Source organism: Perca fluviatilis, chromosome 10 (assembly GCF_010015445.1).
Source record: "Perca fluviatilis chromosome 10, GENO_Pfluv_1.0, whole genome shotgun sequence".
NCBI lineage: Eukaryota > Metazoa > Chordata > Actinopteri > Perciformes > Percidae > Perca > Perca fluviatilis.
Genome location: NC_053121.1, coordinates 11,881,911 through 11,900,658, shown reverse-complemented (window position 1 = coordinate 11,900,658; position 18,748 = coordinate 11,881,911). Strand labels below are relative to the sequence as shown.

At 41.5% G+C, this 18,748-nt stretch overlaps 1 protein-coding gene across 1 annotated transcript in view; it reads right to left on the bottom strand.

Moving 5' to 3' along the window:
• Positions 1-3,849: 3,849 nt before the first annotated feature.
• enpp6 (ectonucleotide pyrophosphatase/phosphodiesterase 6) overlaps positions 3,850-18,748 on the bottom strand; it is a 32,564-nt gene continuing 17,665 nt past the window's right edge. Inside the window, exons 2-8 of the mRNA XM_039814272.1 lie at positions 13,786-13,965; positions 12,547-12,658; positions 12,261-12,402; positions 11,292-11,471; positions 7,024-7,161; positions 6,533-6,656; positions 3,850-5,040 (exon numbers count right to left, since the gene is read on the bottom strand). Of these exons, the coding sequence (XP_039670206.1) occupies positions 4,835-5,040; positions 6,533-6,656; positions 7,024-7,161; positions 11,292-11,471; positions 12,261-12,402; positions 12,547-12,658; positions 13,786-13,965 (1,082 nt within the window). The 3' untranslated portion in view covers positions 3,850-4,834. The remainder of the gene's footprint in view (positions 5,041-6,532; positions 6,657-7,023; positions 7,162-11,291; positions 11,472-12,260; positions 12,403-12,546; positions 12,659-13,785; positions 13,966-18,748) is intronic.

Below are 18,748 nucleotides of genomic sequence, written 5' to 3'. Positions count from 1 at the left end.
CCTCTTGTCGGCAAACATTTTTATATTCAGTCCAGTTTTGTAGAGTAGATGTGGTCACGTTAACCGAATATTTTCCATCATTGAATGAAATTGTACTCTCCAGGACTGTGTGTGTGTGCGTGCGTGTGTGTGTGTGTGTGTGTGTGTGTGTGTGTGTGTGTGTGTGTGTGTGTGTGTGTGTGTGTGTGTGTGTGTGTGTGTGTGGGGGGGGGGGGGGTGGGTGAAAAAAAAAAGGAGGATAGGTGTGAGGAAGGACTTATCCCGGAGTATCGTGAATGCACACCTTAATCAATGAATGGAATGGACTTGTTTAGCAGGTAAGTAATGGAAGGATATATGGAATGCACCGGACTAACGCTAACTAATGGCACGCTGGCAATATGTGCGCAAGAGAGTTATTAATGTGTTGAAATGCTGAAGCACTCTCTCATCCGCACGCCAAATTACAACGTTCACAGTTGCGCGACCTGTTATTTACGGTAGTTTGATTGACTCATATCTCTGACTGGGAACAATACAAAGAGGATTACCAATGGCAGCTGGGGCAGATGAACTAACGCTAGTCTTGTTACTGTAAGTAGACTACATTAAAACCTTCGTGAGTTAAAAGCCAATACTTATCAATGCACTCACCTGTGTAGACCGGCATAAACATGTAGAAAGCGATATTTCAATCTTTGTCTGCTCAGTACACTCTTGTCCGCTGCGCTGTTTTACGCAAACACAGCTCTACTCTGCAAAGAACAAATTTTTATAAAATAAGCTAAAGCAAAATCTATCGTTTTGTAGTCTGTTTATCTTAGTTTGCAGGGAATCTTGAAATTTTGACAAATTCTTATAAACTTAAGCTGGCTGAAGAAACCATCCTCTCCGCTGGAGCGGTAAATATGGATGCATTATAAGACCAAAACAAATACATGTTGTTTACTTAATATGCACGTGAATGACACGTGAATGATGCAATCGTTATGTTCGTGTTCTTAATAATGATGTTATGAAAATGATGCTGGTTGTGTTATTATTATTTTGCCACAGCATCGTTTCATTGAAAATGAGGCATACAGGACCTGCTTATGAGTCCATTAAAGCTGGGCTTTTCCACGTCAACTTTTCGCTTCAGGCTCTTTGACTGTGATATTTTTGTCAGCCCATTTTCCACCAATCAGGACGCTGTATACTAACACCATGTTTCCATAATCATAATAATAATATACAATAATAATAATTACAAGGTCCTGATTATGAGAAATAAATGTCATCAAATGTTGCTATGGAATAAAATTACAGATTCCCTGGATATTACATTTTGATGTGATGTCATAATTAAACTTAATGTTGACATGGCACTCTAATAAACAAGAAATTTTGAAAAGGGCACTTCATATCAAAAAGGTTGCCGACCCCTGATCTAGAGTTTGACTCGTTATTGGTCACCTGGTATACACCTGGCTGCATCATATACCTCCATCATCAGGCATCAATCATTTTCATTTTGGCAGACACAGACACAATGTCAGCGAGCACTTTGTACTATGAATTCTTCAGGACAAATAAGTTTAATAATGGGAACGTTTCCACTTTATACTTAAGTAAATAATCTGGCGTGATTTGATCCTATGGTGTGTTACTCTGTACTTTTTAATTATTAAGCAAAATGATCATCTTAAAATAAAAGATTGATGTCTCTCACATTACAAACATAAACAGGTAAGTGATCTTAAAGAGGATTCTTTTGTTTGTATCTCGGTCTTGACGGTCTCTCATTTGGACTCAGTCTTGACTTGGACTTGACCCTCTTTGGACTTGGTTTTGACTCTGTCTCAACTAGTCCTGGTCTTGGACTCGACAAAGGTGGACTTGACTACAGCCCTGATAGAAAGGGAGAGGACACTCTTACGTTTTGTCTCTGGCTGTAAAACTAGCTAACAAAGTTAGCTAATGCGCTAAAAGAGTTAAGAGAGAAATCACCTATTCCTCCTAGTTCCCCAATTTCTGAGGTGGGCATGGTCACCCTGACCTAAAACAGACTATACTTTATTAAACCTTAGCTTATATAAAGTGTGCACTACAAGCATGAGTGTTTTTGATGAACGTCTCAGTCCAATAGAGCTCAATGCTCAATCATTGTGGTTGCGTGAAGTAAAAAAAATCCCTTTATTTTCTCCATAAGGATTTAGATTATCAGCCATAATGTCTAAACCATCCGAGGTAGACTGACCACGAGCTCTGAGGTTGTGAAACGAAAGCTTCTGCTCCTGTAAAAGCTAGAGGTCCGTATGAAATAAAAAAAAAAAACACGTTTTACACACTACTACCCACAATCCTAAGCGTAACAGCGACGTCTGATGGGTGGAAGTGAGCTGCTACCATTGAAGCCTATGATAGTTTCTGTACACGGTCTTGTACCTTTGCCTTTTTTGCCGTTTTAAAAAAATGTTTTTTTTGCGCCAAATCAAATGTTTTATGGTCACAATTCATCTCGTAGCTGGTTGGCTTGGTTCCAGGCCTAAAACTCTTTATATAAGCAATTTAATGAAATGTCAGTGGAGATACTGAATGAGGAAAACCACTTCTGGAAACCAGAGCCTTTAACAAAGTGGGAGGTCACTGCTGAGCTCTTTAGTGGAAGCATGTGTGTTGCAGCATTCGCTCCGCAAAACGGTCGGTTGTATGGCCAGAGACAAAACATCCTTTCTACATTTGTGCATCACATGATATTTCTTTTTCCTTTTGTAGGAAAAACTTTTGTATTTGCAAAACAAAATGCATTAGTTTGGTAATGGCATTTTGTGTTTGCAAGCCACACCGTTTGTCAGTGAATTGTAGGGGATTTTGTAAAACACTTTTTGTTTAAGTTTTGGCAGGAAATTAGCTCCATACATTATTCCATACAGGATTGCAAATGGAATGAAGTTGTAGCCAGATCAAAATAAGCATCTGTTATAATCATCCAGCATAAAGAGTGAGAGCCCAAGCATAGAAAAGAAGGAAAAGTGTCGGGTTTCGAAACATACATGTATTTGTGCTTTGCCAATAAAAAAAGTATAGCTTACACCATTCCAACCTGTTACATGTATCAAAAGAAGGCAACATCAGCATTATTTACTGTATGATCAGTTTAAAAGTGCACTTCTGTGATATTTAAAATGATTGATTCTGATCTGGAAATGCAGGGGTTAAAGGTCCCATGGCATGAAAGGTTTTTTAACATTAATAGGAGTTCCCCCAGCCTGCCTATGGTCCCCCAGTGGCTAGAAATGGTGATAGGTGTAAACCGAGCCTTGGGTATCCTGCTCTGCCTTTGAGAAAATGAAAGCTCAGATGGGCTGATCTGGAATCTTCCCTTTATGAGGTCATAAGGAGCAAGGTTACCTCCCCTTTCTCTGCTTTGCCCGCCCAGAGAATTTGGCCAAACCCATGAGATAGAGACACATCATGGCTTGCAAACAAGCGAAGCATGGCAGTTGGTCAAGGCCACACCCCCCCCCTACACCTTGCCCCCCCCCCCCGTCTCTCCTCCTCCATAGTATTTAAAGCTACAGACACAGAATTGGCACATCCTAAGGAAAACTCATTGTGGGACTAGCTCTAGTGGCTGTAATTCTGAGAAGAGACTTCAGATACAGTATTAGGGGACCACTAAGGTCTATATAAAAGAGACTTCAGATACAGTATTAGGGGACCACTAAGGCCTATATAAAAGAGACTTCAGATACAGTATTAGGGGACCACTAAGGTCTATATAAAAGCATCCAAAAAGCACCATGTCATAGGACCTTTAAAATTGTACACAATCGAAAATTAGATCTTGGAACAAAAATGGCAAGAGAAGAGGTTTACATTCAACAGTTCAAGGTTACAAAACACAGAAATCAGTAATGCTTTATTTTATGGGGGTCTGTATCATTTATCTGTACCATTTCCTAGGAAGTTTCCCGGAAAGAACCATGTAGTTTGGAAATACTTAAATTGTTCACTGTAAGAGCCAATTAGTGTCCTTGGTATAAATAGGAACCAATCTTTGGTTCCTCGGGTGCAACCCAGAAGCACATACAGGTTTTGACCACACGCACACCAACACCACAACACTACACAGGCATACATACAAGCAGTAATTTGTGTGGAAACCTATGAAGATATCATGGAAATAAATGGAACCAAAGGTTTTAACTGCAAATATGATTTGGACTTTCGTTGATCAAAAAGGTAAAAAGTGCGTCAATTACTCTACCCGTGGAACAGCACCTCAGGGGCTTAAAGCTTGGGCTCAGCCTCTACATTCACTACCAATTAATTGATTGTGTAACCTAAACAGTTTAGTCTGAGAACAGCAGGTCAGCTGGACATAAATGTGAAATGTGTCTAAAGGCAAGCATACAGTGTAACATACTGTATATAGAGAACAATGTTTCCAATGATCTATTAATAATGAATAGGTTGAGTTTAAATGGAGCAGTTCTTTTCAAGAACATTCCTATTTTCCCTGTAGTTAGTTTCAAATGAGCTAGTTCTTTCCAGGAAACTTTGTAGAAACGTATTAGAAAATGATTAGGATTGTGCCCTTTAACCCAGAAATCAGTACCAGCCTTATTGGCCAAATATGTGAACACATACAAGAAATTTGACCCTGGTATATATCGGTGATATACCATGTGATAAACGGTAAAGCACCAGAAACCCTGAATACTTGCATCACTGAATACAACTCCTGCTGACATGTTATAGCTCTAACTTTTCATCTTTCACCATGATTGACAACAAATGAAAATTGAGAGAAATTGCAGAAGAAAACAAAACCACAGGCAAAACTGAAAATGCTCAGACATCGGTCTGCCTAGTGCCATAGTGCAAGCAGTACTCCTATCGCACTCATACAGCAGAGGGTTGTGGGCAGAGATGGATCATCAGAACTATTCAGTAAGTACTCCACCCGAGACCAGGACCCATTATTGGGCAAAGGTTTCACTCCCAACGTCCAGCACATGAGGTTATAGATGTCCACCGATCGAATTGGAGCAGCCTGAACATTCCGCTTGAAGTCTGGATGAAATGAAATAAACGTAATTATGAATATCCTGACCACACCGCAAACTAGAGACCATACTGACAGAGCAGCAGCACGTGTCATTTCTCCTGCACAGTTCACACAAAACAAACAACTAAGACCCAGGCTCACTTGGGTTCTGGGCATGGAGGGCATAGACTGTAAAAAAATAATGGACGGAGCTTCCGGGTCTGAAAAGCGAAGCCAATGCCGAAGTGCCATGGAGCTGCATTCTATCCAATTTCCAGCAGGGGGGCAACTCCACTGGTTGCCAAAAAAAAAATGAGTTTATGGTCTCAATCGCTAGTTTCAAGTCTTTTTCTTCTTCAGTATGATGCTCATTTTTTAAATGATGGTCCTGTTTTGTTTAAAATAGACGATAAAGCAGGGGATGCTTTGGGACCTGTAAATCAGCAAAGAGGCTTAGCAATGCTAACCATGCTAACAATGTGTACATTAAAATAGCCCTGAACTGGTTTTTGGGTGTTTTCATCTTAACCTTTGTCCCTCTCATTGTGTGTTTTCACTTCATCAAAGTTAACTGGAACACTTTGGTTTGCCTAAAAATGACTACGTTTACATGCAGCCAATAACCCGTTCAAAACCGGAATATTAGCAATAACCCGGTCGCGCACGGCCATGTAAACACCGGCAAAAACCCGAATATGCTACCTGGGTTACCCCTTTTCTAACCCGAAATTTTGGTCATGTAAACGCGTATCGACATATCCCCATCAAAAGGAATTTTTTGAGCATTGACAGCTTGTAAACGTAGTCAATGTGTTGTTCAGTGTTCGGTAACACCCTGCCAACCATGCTAGCTAGCTAGCTAGCGCTATTGTTAGCTGGTAACTTAAGGTAAAGTCTGCTGATGTTCTGTTCTGCCGTACACGCAGATGAACCGCAGCTTTACTCAGTGGTCCGCGTTTACCCGCCAGTAAAACTCCAGTGGAAGACTCGCTTCAGAAGGGTCGAAAACAACTTTCACTCTTTAGCGTTTAGCTTAGCGCCATTGCAACCATAATTAACACACTTGCTTGTCTGCGTTGTCCTCCCCGGCCCCGCTATGTCCATTATTTTTACTGTCTATGGTTCTGGGTCACATTTAACCCTTGGATTGTCCTACGTGTCATGGGGACTTGGTTATTTCATTCACATGTTGTATTAGCCTGTGCAAACGCGTTCGATCGCAGCACGGGTCTCTTCACGTGAAATGACATCACATAGTACGCAAGGGTCACCGGGGGGACCTGAAGCTCAATGCCCGGGGACCCGAAGGACAACACAAGGGCTAGACACAGGAGCCCACTGTAGCGTCTTTACACTGGCATGGTACAGCCTGCTTTAGACACACAGTGGACAACAGGAGGAGGTGGTGGTAGCTTTAGGACAGATACAGTAGCATTGTGAAGCAGGGTGCTGTTTGCTCGAAAGATCACAGGTATAAAATAATGCCCAGATTCTACTATTAAAATATGACTTTGTTACCCGGTCCTGACGCCAAGAAAAAGCCTCTCATGTCGAGGAACTCGTTGTCGTAACCATGCCAACCATTTTGCCAGGCTGAGGGTTCCCCAGAGTCGTTTTTCCAGTATGGGAGATGTTCCTTGTTCTGGACACGCGCACACACACACACACACACACACACACACACACACACACACACACACAAATATCTTAACAAAAGATAGAGCAAAGTATGCAGTAATGTTTCTGATGTTGCAGTCTTCATTTTTGATAGCTGCAACACTACCAATCCACGTGATTCAGAATAGCTACTAAATGGTAACCTTCCACGGCAGCTAGATTCTTGCCATATCATAAGATCACGCATATATATCATATTGTTTTCTATCTATATATATATATGTTTGCATTCACTTCGAATGCAGTTGCTCATATAAAAAAAAAAAAAATTGCAGGTGAAGAGAAGAAGACTTTGTCCTAGTGAATGTGAAAGTGAAATTTGTATCCGTTACCTCGATGATGAACCAGCCTGGCTCAGCCACCAGCGTCAGGGGGGAAACAAACCTCCCTCCTTTGAAATGGAAACGTTCAGGGATCTCCTGTCTGGCATAGACACGCATGTTAGGGACCTGGGACAACGCGGCATACACCTGGCATAACACACAGATACACACAGTGTTAATTTAACACCAAACCTTTCTACAAAATATAGCTTTACTAACTAGTGCTAGTTGGTCAGACAGCTGCATAGAGAAATGTGTGATCTGCTATATATGCTAAAGAAAAATCTATACTGTAATTTGTTCGTACAATCAGTCTGTCCTTTCAGGCTCAGGTTGATGTTATAATAATGAAAAGAATGTAATGTCCGCAACACTGCTTTAAACTCCCATATTTAATATAAAATGCAACGTTTCGACCCTACTGGGTCTTCTTCAGGCAAATGGTGAACACATTTGATGAAGGGATATATGTAGGGCTCACGTTCAGCTGACACACCATCTGGCTTCAATTAGTCTGATTAGGTGTGAGCGGCCCATAATAATACCTGTATAAGGAAACATATTTGAAGAGGTCATCTCATTTTCCCTGAGCCAAGATGCACTTAAAAAGGAAGACGAGGAAGGAATAAAAAAACAATAGAAGCCTTTTGGCCAGTAGAGCTAATATCACGATATTGTTGACCGAATACCTCGATATCGATATTGCGGCAATATTGTAGGGTTGACAATTAGCGCTTACAAAAAAATATTTTGGATAAATAATCATTAATGTGTAATAACTAAGTGGGTTAAGGCAAATAATAGAAAAGCTAAAACCGGTAAATTCAAACAATTACATCACTCTATTGTAATCCAGCCATTAAAACCAGGAAAAGACAACACTTATGTCATATCACGACACCAAAATCTAAGACGATATCCAGTCTCATATAACAATATCAATATAATATCAATATATTGGCCAGCTACTAACAACGTACACTACCTGACTGCCTTGCTTTCCAGTCAACAAAGAAAAAGATGCAGATTTGAGCTGAAACCCTATCACAAAGACTGCTCTGCTCCCCACACAGGTTAAAGAGGTTCAACATGGCCTTCAGGATACTCCGCAACTTCTACAGGTGCACCATGGAGAGCATCCTGTATCTTTACTGTCACTGAAGCATATCCCTGAGCTAGGGGTGCATGATATATGGACTCAATATCGTTATCGCGATATCACGTTGCGCAATATTATATCAAAAGTGTGCGATATTTTGTTTATTTTGTGGAGCGCAGCGTCCCGTCCGTTGGCTGTGTGGCTTAGTTGCGTTTGATTTAGAGACCGTTTGAAACGCTTTAATGATCATGTCTCATTGGCCAGTCACCGTGCCACTTGCACATGTTAGTGCACGTCAGCGCACGGGTCCACTACGCGACAAACCCTATGGAGCGTACCACGTGACGTGTGTGCCCCAGACTGACAGGGTAAGTGAAGAAAATGATAGAGACAAAAAAAAAAAAAAAACGCAACAAATCAGAGAAGCGAAAGAAAAGAAAGGACCTAAAGAGAGAGTGAAGGGAGTCAGTGGAGCAAAACAAAGAACACAAAAGTAAGAAGATGAGTGTTGCTCAGGGAGAAGACGAAATAACAGATTGAAGAGAGAAACTTTAGTGGCCAAAAGTAACCCAAGAGAAATCTCAATCATTCCCAATCTTGCAGAGACGGAGAGCTTGAGTAGGAGCCGTCCATGAGCGTAGGAGCAGGAGCAAAACGTTGCTGAAATATTTTGTTCCGATGCTTTCATGGACTCTCTATGGGCTTCTCCCTTGACCGTACGCCTCAACGTCCCCCCTGATTGCCTGCGAGCTTCTCCTGACTATACGGTAATTTCTCTACTGTGCGACAGAAAGTCGCGTAGCTATGACACAATCGTTAGCCTATTTTTACAAAAACGTCTGCTACGGAGCCATTAAGTGAGATACAAGGTAATGGAGCCTTTTATACGTTGTTGTGTTTCTTTAGAAATAAACAATGGACAAATAGAGTCTTTAAACGCTTCAGATGTAAAGTTATTCGCTGTCAAAGTGACGCCAAAATGAATGGGAGTCAATGGAATGCTAGCTGAAGGTGATTGCTTGATAGCCTCAGAATTTCCTCATAGGAGGTATGCTTTCTGGATTCTTGCTTACCCCCTTGGTTAATACACTAGAATGCAAAACCGATTTTAACCTGTCATAGTTGAATAACGACAGTTCGGTGGGTAAATAGGACATACATAGAAGCTCAAAGTCCCACTGACACCCCTTTGCTATGAAAATCTCATATTTTGAAACTGCCGCTGAAAACGGGCGAATCCCAACAAAGCTGAGTTGCTTACGCAAGCGTCTCAAAATCCGGAACCTTAAGAACAGTCACGCCCCAATATTTACATAGGCTACACAACTGACCTGAGATCAGGTAGTCTTCTGAATCTATCTAGGTCACGCAGATCTCCGCTATTCCATTACAAAATTCACTTCTGAAACTTTTTTTAGAAATCAACCATATAAAGCTCAAATATGGGCCGCTTTACGAAAAAGGATGGCTAATTGCAAATTTTCTTTAGTGCCGGTGTTGGTGCTGCCTGGGTTGCTACATCGCCGCCCTGACCGCAGTGTCAGCGAGCTTGTTACGCCCGCAATCTTTTACCGCAGCCCGCAGGTTCCAGTAAATCTTATAATGGGTATGTGTGTTGAGTTATTTAAACAAACAATCGGGGAAATAAACGCCTCGTCCGCGAGTCTCATTGTTAGAGCCGCGGTGAGATGGAGTCCATCAATGAGAGCTAGCTAGCCTCCTCCTAACTCTGACATTCATAAAAATACATTCAATTGAAGTGTTAGCTAAGCTTTGTAAGACCTTGAGGAACCTGTAATATTCATGCCGTGACGAAATTCAAACTGTAAATATACTTTAGTTATGCAAAAGTGAGCAAGCTGCGATATTTCCCCATTGTAATGAATGGGACATATAGCAAGCAGCTGCTCGTCCTACAAAGACGCCTTGCGTTCATAAAAATGCCTTAAAATCAAATCGGACACAACGGTTAGCTTTATAAGACATTGGGGAATGATGTTATATAAGTGGCGTGACGAAATTCAAACTGTAAATATAATTTAGTTATGGCGACAGTGTAGCTAGCTAGCTGCGGTATTTCCCCATTGTAATGAATGGGACATATTGCAAGCAGCTGCTCGTCCTACAAAGACGCCTCACGTTCATAAAAATGCCTTAAAATCAAAGTGGCGTGACGAAATTCAAACAGTAAATATATTATAGTAATGCCGGCAGCTGGCCGCGGAGCCCCGTAGTGCAGTATCCACAAAGGGGATACTGGAGATGTAGCCCAGCAGGCTGCCGCTTTCTCGTCAGACTGTGTGGAGCTCCTAAAGTCCGACACGTCTTACCAAATTTGCAATTAGCCATCAAATTTTGTAAAACGGCCCATATTTCAGCTTTATATAGTTGATTTCTCGCTTAAAAAAGTCTCAGAAGTGAATTTGGTAATGAAACATTGCAGTGTCTGGAATATGAGATTCTGTCGCTTCTCTAATGTATGTGTATTGGGGATTCGCTCAACCAATCAGCGCGCGTCTCTAATATGTGCATATGGCAAGTCGCTCAACCAATCAGCGCGCAGCTCATCTAAATATTCATGACCATACCATATTTGGAAGAAAAGCTCTTGTTACAAATAGGGCCAAAACACAAGGATGCATAAGGGCCAATAAAATATCAACCAGGCCATTTTCAGCCCAACCAATGTTACATACCCCATTAGGAGACCATAAGGAACAGTGTGAAATACCCTATATAATCATTCTATCACCCCTTTAAAATGACAAAATATGGAGATAAGAGGTTTCTGCCTGACAGCGATATCGTCCGGATATCACTGGATGACTCGCTTCAGAAGGGTTGAAAACAACTTTCACTCTTTAGTGTTTAGCTTAGCTTAGCGCCATTGCAACCATAATCAACACTGGCTTGGCTGCGTCGTCCTCCCCAGCTCCACTCTTTCGTCAAGAAAATCCTCCCGACACAAGATGGCCAAGGCCAAATTGACAATGGGTGATGTCACTGCTTCTACGTCCATTAGCTTTACCGTCTATGGTTCTGGGTCACATCTAGACTAGTAGGAGCACATTGTAGCATCTTTACACTGGCATGGTACAGCCTGCTTTAGACACACAGTGGACAACAGGAGAAGGTGGTGGTTGAAAAGGCTAATTTGAACACATTTTATTGGCCTCACCTCTTGGTACTTGTTATCTTTGGGCCACAGACTGACCACTGGTCCCCTGTCCATCATCTTGACAATGGCTGTCATGTTGATATACTTGTCCAGCTCTATCACCTTCTCCATCCACTGGATCTTTGTCATACCGTGGTCTGAAAACAGCATAATGTTCAGCTGGTTCACCATCTTCTTCTCCTGCAGAAACATCACAAGCAACAGAAGCAGTTGAAAAATTAAACTGCATGACAGGAGAAGCAGTAGTAGCTGTATATTTTATTAACAATAGTCCTGTTTCCATCAACGTATTTTTAGGCGCATTTTGAAGTATTGCATTAGGAAATGTTGATGGAAACGACAAAATTTGAAGAAAAAAAAATGTCCTCAAATTGAGGTAGTTTTTGCTTTTTTCGAAAAAGAGTTAATGCGCAAAATGGGAGATGGAAACAGCTTTGCCGAATAAGTTGTGACGTAGCGAACTATAGTCCCGGTATCCATCAGTTAGGGGAAGGATCGGGAAATGGGTCCCATCCAGTACGCCGTACACTTGTGGCACAAGTTGCGTGGTGGAGTTGTGGTGCGCTATAGCCACGTCGGGTAAATTGACGAATTGGTTCAACAGCTTGAATCGTATGGCCCTGCACACCGCGTATACACATCGGTATACAAATCTCCCTCTCAAGTCTCTGCCACAACCCTGTATTCCGCGCAGGTGGCCAACTTGTCCTATGCTACCTCTCTCCATTTAGCAAAAGAACTTAGCTTCTAAACTCTTTGATTTAGCAAGCCGGTTTGCAATCTACAACCACGCGTGTCAGCTTGTGACGAAACTACGCTTTGTGTAGTCTAGTTTATTCGCTCTAAACCAGTTGATGGAAACGCATCTAATTCGCATTTTCTTTTCTTTTTTGCGACATTTTAAAAGTTTGCTTAAAATTCGCTTGACAATTAGATGGAAACATGACTACAGGTAGGGATATTACTAACTTTGATTTTTCTGTTGAGAGTCTGCATAGCGAGATCCAGTTGTCGCACAGCTGTCCTGACCTGTTCAGATTCTGGGCCGAAGTGATGGCCCTCCACATCTATCTTCTCATAATATACTGCTGCCATGCCTGCTTGGCCCGACCTACACACACACACACACACACACACACACATTAATCTCTCTGGCTCGGTGTGTAAAAAAAAAATCAAATCTCAAGTTGACAGCTCTTTTCCATGTATGGGCAAAGAGTAAGCCATGGGTCACATGATGTCATTGGGTTGTTACCTCAGGACATTGAGAGCATCCTCTATCGCATCTGTGAGGTTTTTCTCTGATGGGTTGGTGACGTATTCCTCACAGAATGACGGACGGACACTCAGAATCTCCACTTCGCAGCCTGAAGACACACGCGTGATATCACTGCATTATTTACAGACACTTCTTAGGATGGTTAACATCGCAAATAGTAGCACACAGGCCTTGAAGTGAGTTCTTACCCCAACTTTAAACTTCATCATTGGGCATTTGTGCTCAGGACGCTGACTTGGTGGTTCAATACTAATAACTCTTCCTCTTAGAAATAAATAGAAGGAGGTCTTTCTGCTTACTGGTGTTCCTACTTACATTATATCATGGTCCTATAACTGCTTACATGCTCACATTTTTAGGGTGTAGAAAAACACTTAAATGTCAAAGACGTGGTGTAAACATCTGCAATTCGGAACTACAACAATATTTTCTCAAGGCAGGGACATTATATTCACAAAAAAATGGTACTACTACTGTAAATGAATATACATATATAAGAAATGCACTTTATTTACTTCCAAAATATCTCACAGTATAATACTGAAGGTCTGCCTATAAAGTTCCATGGGGATATAACGCTGAATGTACACATGATCCCAGTAGCAGCCTGCTGCTTCAGGAGACCCCTGGGCCAACCAAGCCCCAATGGCCTCCAACTTCAGCTGGACAGCCTCCTTCATTGCTGGTGTCCACCAGCAGGTTCTTAGGCTGCCGCACCCCCCATGCACCAACAACCTTCTGACACAGGGCCAACTGGGATTCCATGTCTCCAACAGGGGCGGGGCTAGGAGGGGGGCCCAATCCATTGGGCTAAAGTTCTGTCAATCTGACTGTTGTGATTTCCAATGGATCACAGTACTGTTCACAGGCTGCCTGTTCTGCCAATTTTCCCAGCCCTTGTCACATGACCAATTTATGTTTCCATGACGACTATCCAAATTTCTGATGCCATGGAACTAGCACTGGATCTGTTTTTTTTAAGTGGCAGACTGAAACCTATAGAATTACATTGTGCTTTATCCTATCCAATGTTTCCTATATTTCTAAGCAGATTTTCTATGATGTATTCTGAAAAATGCCTAAAATTTTGAATATGAATTTGAATATGTATTAAAAGTACACAAGTAAAAGCAAAATAAGTGTCTTGAAACGCTTTCTGTGTAGACAAGCCTTAGCCTTCAGTTGAGTGTTCAGGTTAACATTGTGTGTGCTCACCCGGCCAGTAGTACATGAAAACCTTCTTTCCCAGGTTTTGCAGGGTGACCCATAAAGGCTCTGATCCATCCCACCAAAGAGGCAACCGACTGTCAGGATTGACACCAATCAGGAACTCCTTCTTGGAGGCTTCATCCCACATGAAGTTTCCGGTCATCTGATGAACGTCACAGTGACGGCCTGACAAAAATCAACATAACAAAAACAAAATAGCTTAGTCTGAGCATCCAAAGCCTAGCTAGAGTTCCATTGTTGTCCAAAAACTATTAAAACCTGTGGGGAGAATTGTACGATTACACAATCGACGCTGCATAATGTTTTGAACATATTTACTGCATGTGTAATCAAGTATTATTTCCCCAGTGGTTGATCATTCTGAATGTGTACCATGTAGCCCCACCCGAGTGAACGGTTCTAATAAAGTAACAAGTCAAGAAGAGGGCTTGTGGAATGTGTATCTGACAAAGTCATTTCTTTGTTTAGTAAATTAGAACCGAACAGTTGCCTCCAAGGGACGTAACGAAAGGGTCAAAGTCTAATACTGGGAAGAGACAGCTAATGTTTTGTTAGTAATTAATATTCTGAGAATGGATAAGAAATCCTTTTGGCTTAAAGGGGGAAAAAAAACAAAAAAGGGTACAAGAGATGGAAAACTTCTCTTGGGAATGCACGTTTTGTTCTGAGAATTAATAAAGTGTGACAAAACTGTGAGAGATTTTTGTCTTGTTCCTCTTTTGTTATCAGAAATTAAACTATATGCACGTTTTTGATGAAGGGAGGTGTCAATGAACTGGATGCGTGCATGTGTGTGTCTCCAGCCAGTGATTCTATCAACAGAATGTGCTCTATCAAAACACACACATCAGCACATCATCAGGGGGCAGGCTCCAAAACTCACATCCCGTTGGCCAGGATGGGCTGTTGTTTATAGGGCTTAGTAAGATAGGGAGGTACAACACAAAGGCATGCCTCTCACACACACACACACACACACACACACACACTCACACTCACACCCAATATCCATTTCACCGAGTCATCATCATCGTCAGTTATGGGTTATGTTCCTTCCCACCTTCTGACACACATTAGGCTAATCTTAAGTATGCACATGCTTCTATCCACTCAGTTACATATTTTGATAATAAATACATCCCAGGAGAAATATTCTCCATAATTTGGGATTTTCAAGAAATTGCAAACTTCCACCGATTATCAAGGTTAGATTATGTTATTACCCTGTTCGCATTTTGGTGATTAATCAGAGCAACACATGACATTGTCACAGTGGCGGTTCTATGGGGGGGGCCAAGGGTGGCCTTTGCCCCCTTAATATTAAGCCTCGACCCCCCCCTCTTGCCCCCCTAACTGTGGCAAATATTTACATACATTTTTAACCCCAGCTTTATCCCCAAGGAGGGGATATATATTTATTTATGTGCAGTGAGTCCTGACCCACATGATTAATGAGCCTCACTAATACGCCATCTCCTACATAAATGGGCAGAATACCAGGTTATAACCGACAGGTCTGATATGTGTAGCTTTTTTAGCAGCCTGATGTCATTTGAATGTGATTCAGGGCTCAACGCTAACTTTTTTAAGTGGTAGCCAGCTTGGCAACCAGGCATTAGCTTATGGTTGCCGAAATTGACAATACGGTTGCCATGTTATAAACTGCCTATATTTGGAGCAATTCATTTCTTATGTAACTATACCACAAATGAATAATGAAACAATGAGATAATGGCTTGTAATATAATTTCCCATCCCTCTCAAATAGGGGTGCAACGGATAACTGAACTCACGGATCGGACCGTGGTTTTGAGCCACGGATCAGATAAATTTTTGGATCAGTGTTTCTGAAAAAGTTTCCAAGACGCATTAATTCCTGGAATGCACTAATATTTTGTTGGTAGTACCAGTTTGCAACACTTAAAGTTGTAAACACTTTGGAAAAAATAATTAAAAACTTTGGATATACCAAAAAACTTTTTCAGCACCAGTGCCAGATCCCGCTCAGAGCACGACATCTATTGCCGGAAGATACTACCAGTAAAGTAGTGAAGAAGGACCAAGAAGCGAGGGAACAGAGGAAGAGATCAACGAAATGGCAGAGTTTGAAGTTAGCATCGAACGCGACAAAGAGTGGCTCAATTTTAGAAGGTGGAGGAGCTACAACTAATGGAGGAGAATTGGAGAGCCAGCTAGCTAGCAGCGGTAGCAGCAGAGAGTAGAAGCCATCAGGCAAGTGTTATTTAAATAAACTCCTGGTGTACTTACAAACTTTCCAATGCCTAGTTTTATGAGTACAGAACCTATTTGTACTACTATAGAAGTTTGGTACCATTCCGGGCATTATTAGTGGGGTAATTTACGAGATACACCTTTGGGTCCATTCGGCTGATAGCGCTAACTCGACCAATGTTAGACCAAGGGAAAAAGCTCGGGGTGTTTGGCTCGAGGTCATGGTGCAAAGGACCCTAGGCTGAAATTACTCCGAACCATCCCTTTAACGCACATGTGTCAAACTCAAGGCCGCAGATTTTGATCCGGCCCGCATATCAATTTAGGTCCACAATAAATTTCGGGCCTTTTTTGTGTGATGGCTAAGGAGATTTTTTGCGGACTTTTTTTAGGGCTTTATGTCAACCAAACTGTAAGGAAGAAGGCTTTAGAAGACATGCAATAATACAGTCAAAGATATTTGACTTTTTCAAAATGAAAGCATGTCAATAAACTCTAAATGTCTGGCCCTTGATGTGATTCTTATTTTCCAATATGGCCCGTAGTGAAACTGAGTTTGACACTACTGCTTTAATGTGAACAGAAAATTGCGTTGCCTGTATCTTTTTTCACGTGTGTTGAAAGCGGTCTCACAACAGCTGAAATGTTGTGTTGCGCGCGGACGTAGTGTTTCAACTTTACGGAGAAATATTAAAATATTGACTTCTTTCGAAATAAGACCTTCCAGTTTTGTAAGTTTTGATTAGTTTTTATATATTAAGAAAAACACAAATATTGAACAGGTGGTTGCGAAAGAGGGCGACCAGAGGCCACGAAATGGTTGCCAATTGACTCAATCTGGTTGCCATGGGCAACCGGGGCAACCGTTACTGTCGAGCCCTGGATTTAATCAAAGTGAACACAGTTGATGCATAATGGCATTGTTTCTAGGCTTTATCTAATCAAATATCTGACCTGCTGCAAACAAAGGGCTGCAGGGATTCAATGAATAAAGGAGGTTTTCATACAGGATAGAGCAGACGTGGACACCAGATTCTATAATGTTCCCAATATAAGATGCAGACTGACAGAAAGTTCAAATGTTATTTTACACGCCAGGCCGGACCATGTTTTTGAGTCTTAGGCATTTGGCACCTTTCAAGAGGGCAAAGCACACTCATTGATTGTGCTGTTAAACCGTGGAATTAGAGCAATTAATGCCTCATTTCTTTTCCCATATATCTGATAGTGGCCACACTTTAAAATAAAACAACAAACAAACAACAATCTACCAACACAAACAGTAAGTCTCAAATATACAAAGAGAAATTTTGTCAGTGACACACTCAGAGTGCATGGCGGTGGCTATTTGCAGATCTGAAGTGTGTCTCAATTCGGATACTTCCGTGAGTGCACTTACAGGTAGTACACTGTGCACACTTGTGCAGTGCATATACCTTTTGAGTAGTGTTGTCTCAAATCACGCACGGCAGTTATGCACTGACCTGGAAAATTGCAGCTGGGCGGAGCATTACCGCCAACTGCTGTCGCCCGGCTTGTTTTCTCACTAACTGACAGCAGTATAGTGGGACTTGTTGGAAAAAACGCATGTATATGTTACATTTGTATAGTTTGTGTTCAGCCGTTTTAATAGTAACCGCTGCAGCTTCCTCGCACGCCACTTTTACAGGTTTAAAAATACATTGGTGGTCATGTAGCTTCCGCTCCGTAATAAAATGTCGGCAGTTAAGTGCGAGTCATAGTACTGTATGAATGGTGCAAGTAGTGTTCAGCGATCTACGCACAAAATTTTAACCGCTTCGAGTGCAGAATCCGGGTACTCATAGTGCACTGCATGTGGCCATACTTCATCAGTTTGAACGCACTCTACACAAAACAGCAAGTGTACAGAAGTGCGCGAGAACGTTTGGCCCCTCAATAGGTACTTTTGGTACTAATCGGTCTTTGTGTTGATTTAGTATTGAAGCTTAACAAGAGGAATGTTAAAGAGCGTGTAACTCCTTATAAATTATAGGGTTTCTTCCAATATTTTTGTCATGCTAGTGTGATAAAAACTCGTGAAGCTATTAATCTAAATACATGACAAATGCCTTCTAATTCTGCTGAGCTCTCAAACCCAGAGAGTTAAGGAAAGAATGTGGAAATGTGAACTCACAGGACGGCAGGACATCTTCTTAGCAACCTATAAGATAGGAAAAAAGCAATGTGTGTGTAAAGTAAAAAAAAACACAACTTAGTCAGAACAAGAAAGGTAAACCAAAATGTGGCTTAAAGAGGCTAATTCCCCCCCTGCTAGCTTGAGTTATGTGCCATGGGAATACACACGCCCAAGCCCATGGACCATGGATAGCGTTAGCTTTCTGGATTCTATGAGCTGAGCGGGCTAAAAATATGTCCCTCTCGATGCTCTCATGAGCACCCCGATAAACTCAAGCTGTTGTTTTAAAGTACCCTTCTGTCATCTAGTGGTTCTACTTTTTGTTGCTTCACAGCCATTGACTGGTGAAATAAGTTATTGTTATTACAATTTGTATAAATTATTTAAATTTGGCCATATGACCTTAGCAATAAACCATGGAAACGGTTCAGGCAGCGTTTAGGCACCGGCACCACTTTAAAGGATTGTTTTAGCACCGGTATTGGAAAAAACCTGAACGATACCTAACCCTAACCTACAATCTGTATCAGTGTTTTACAAAAAGCTTCAGCATAATCT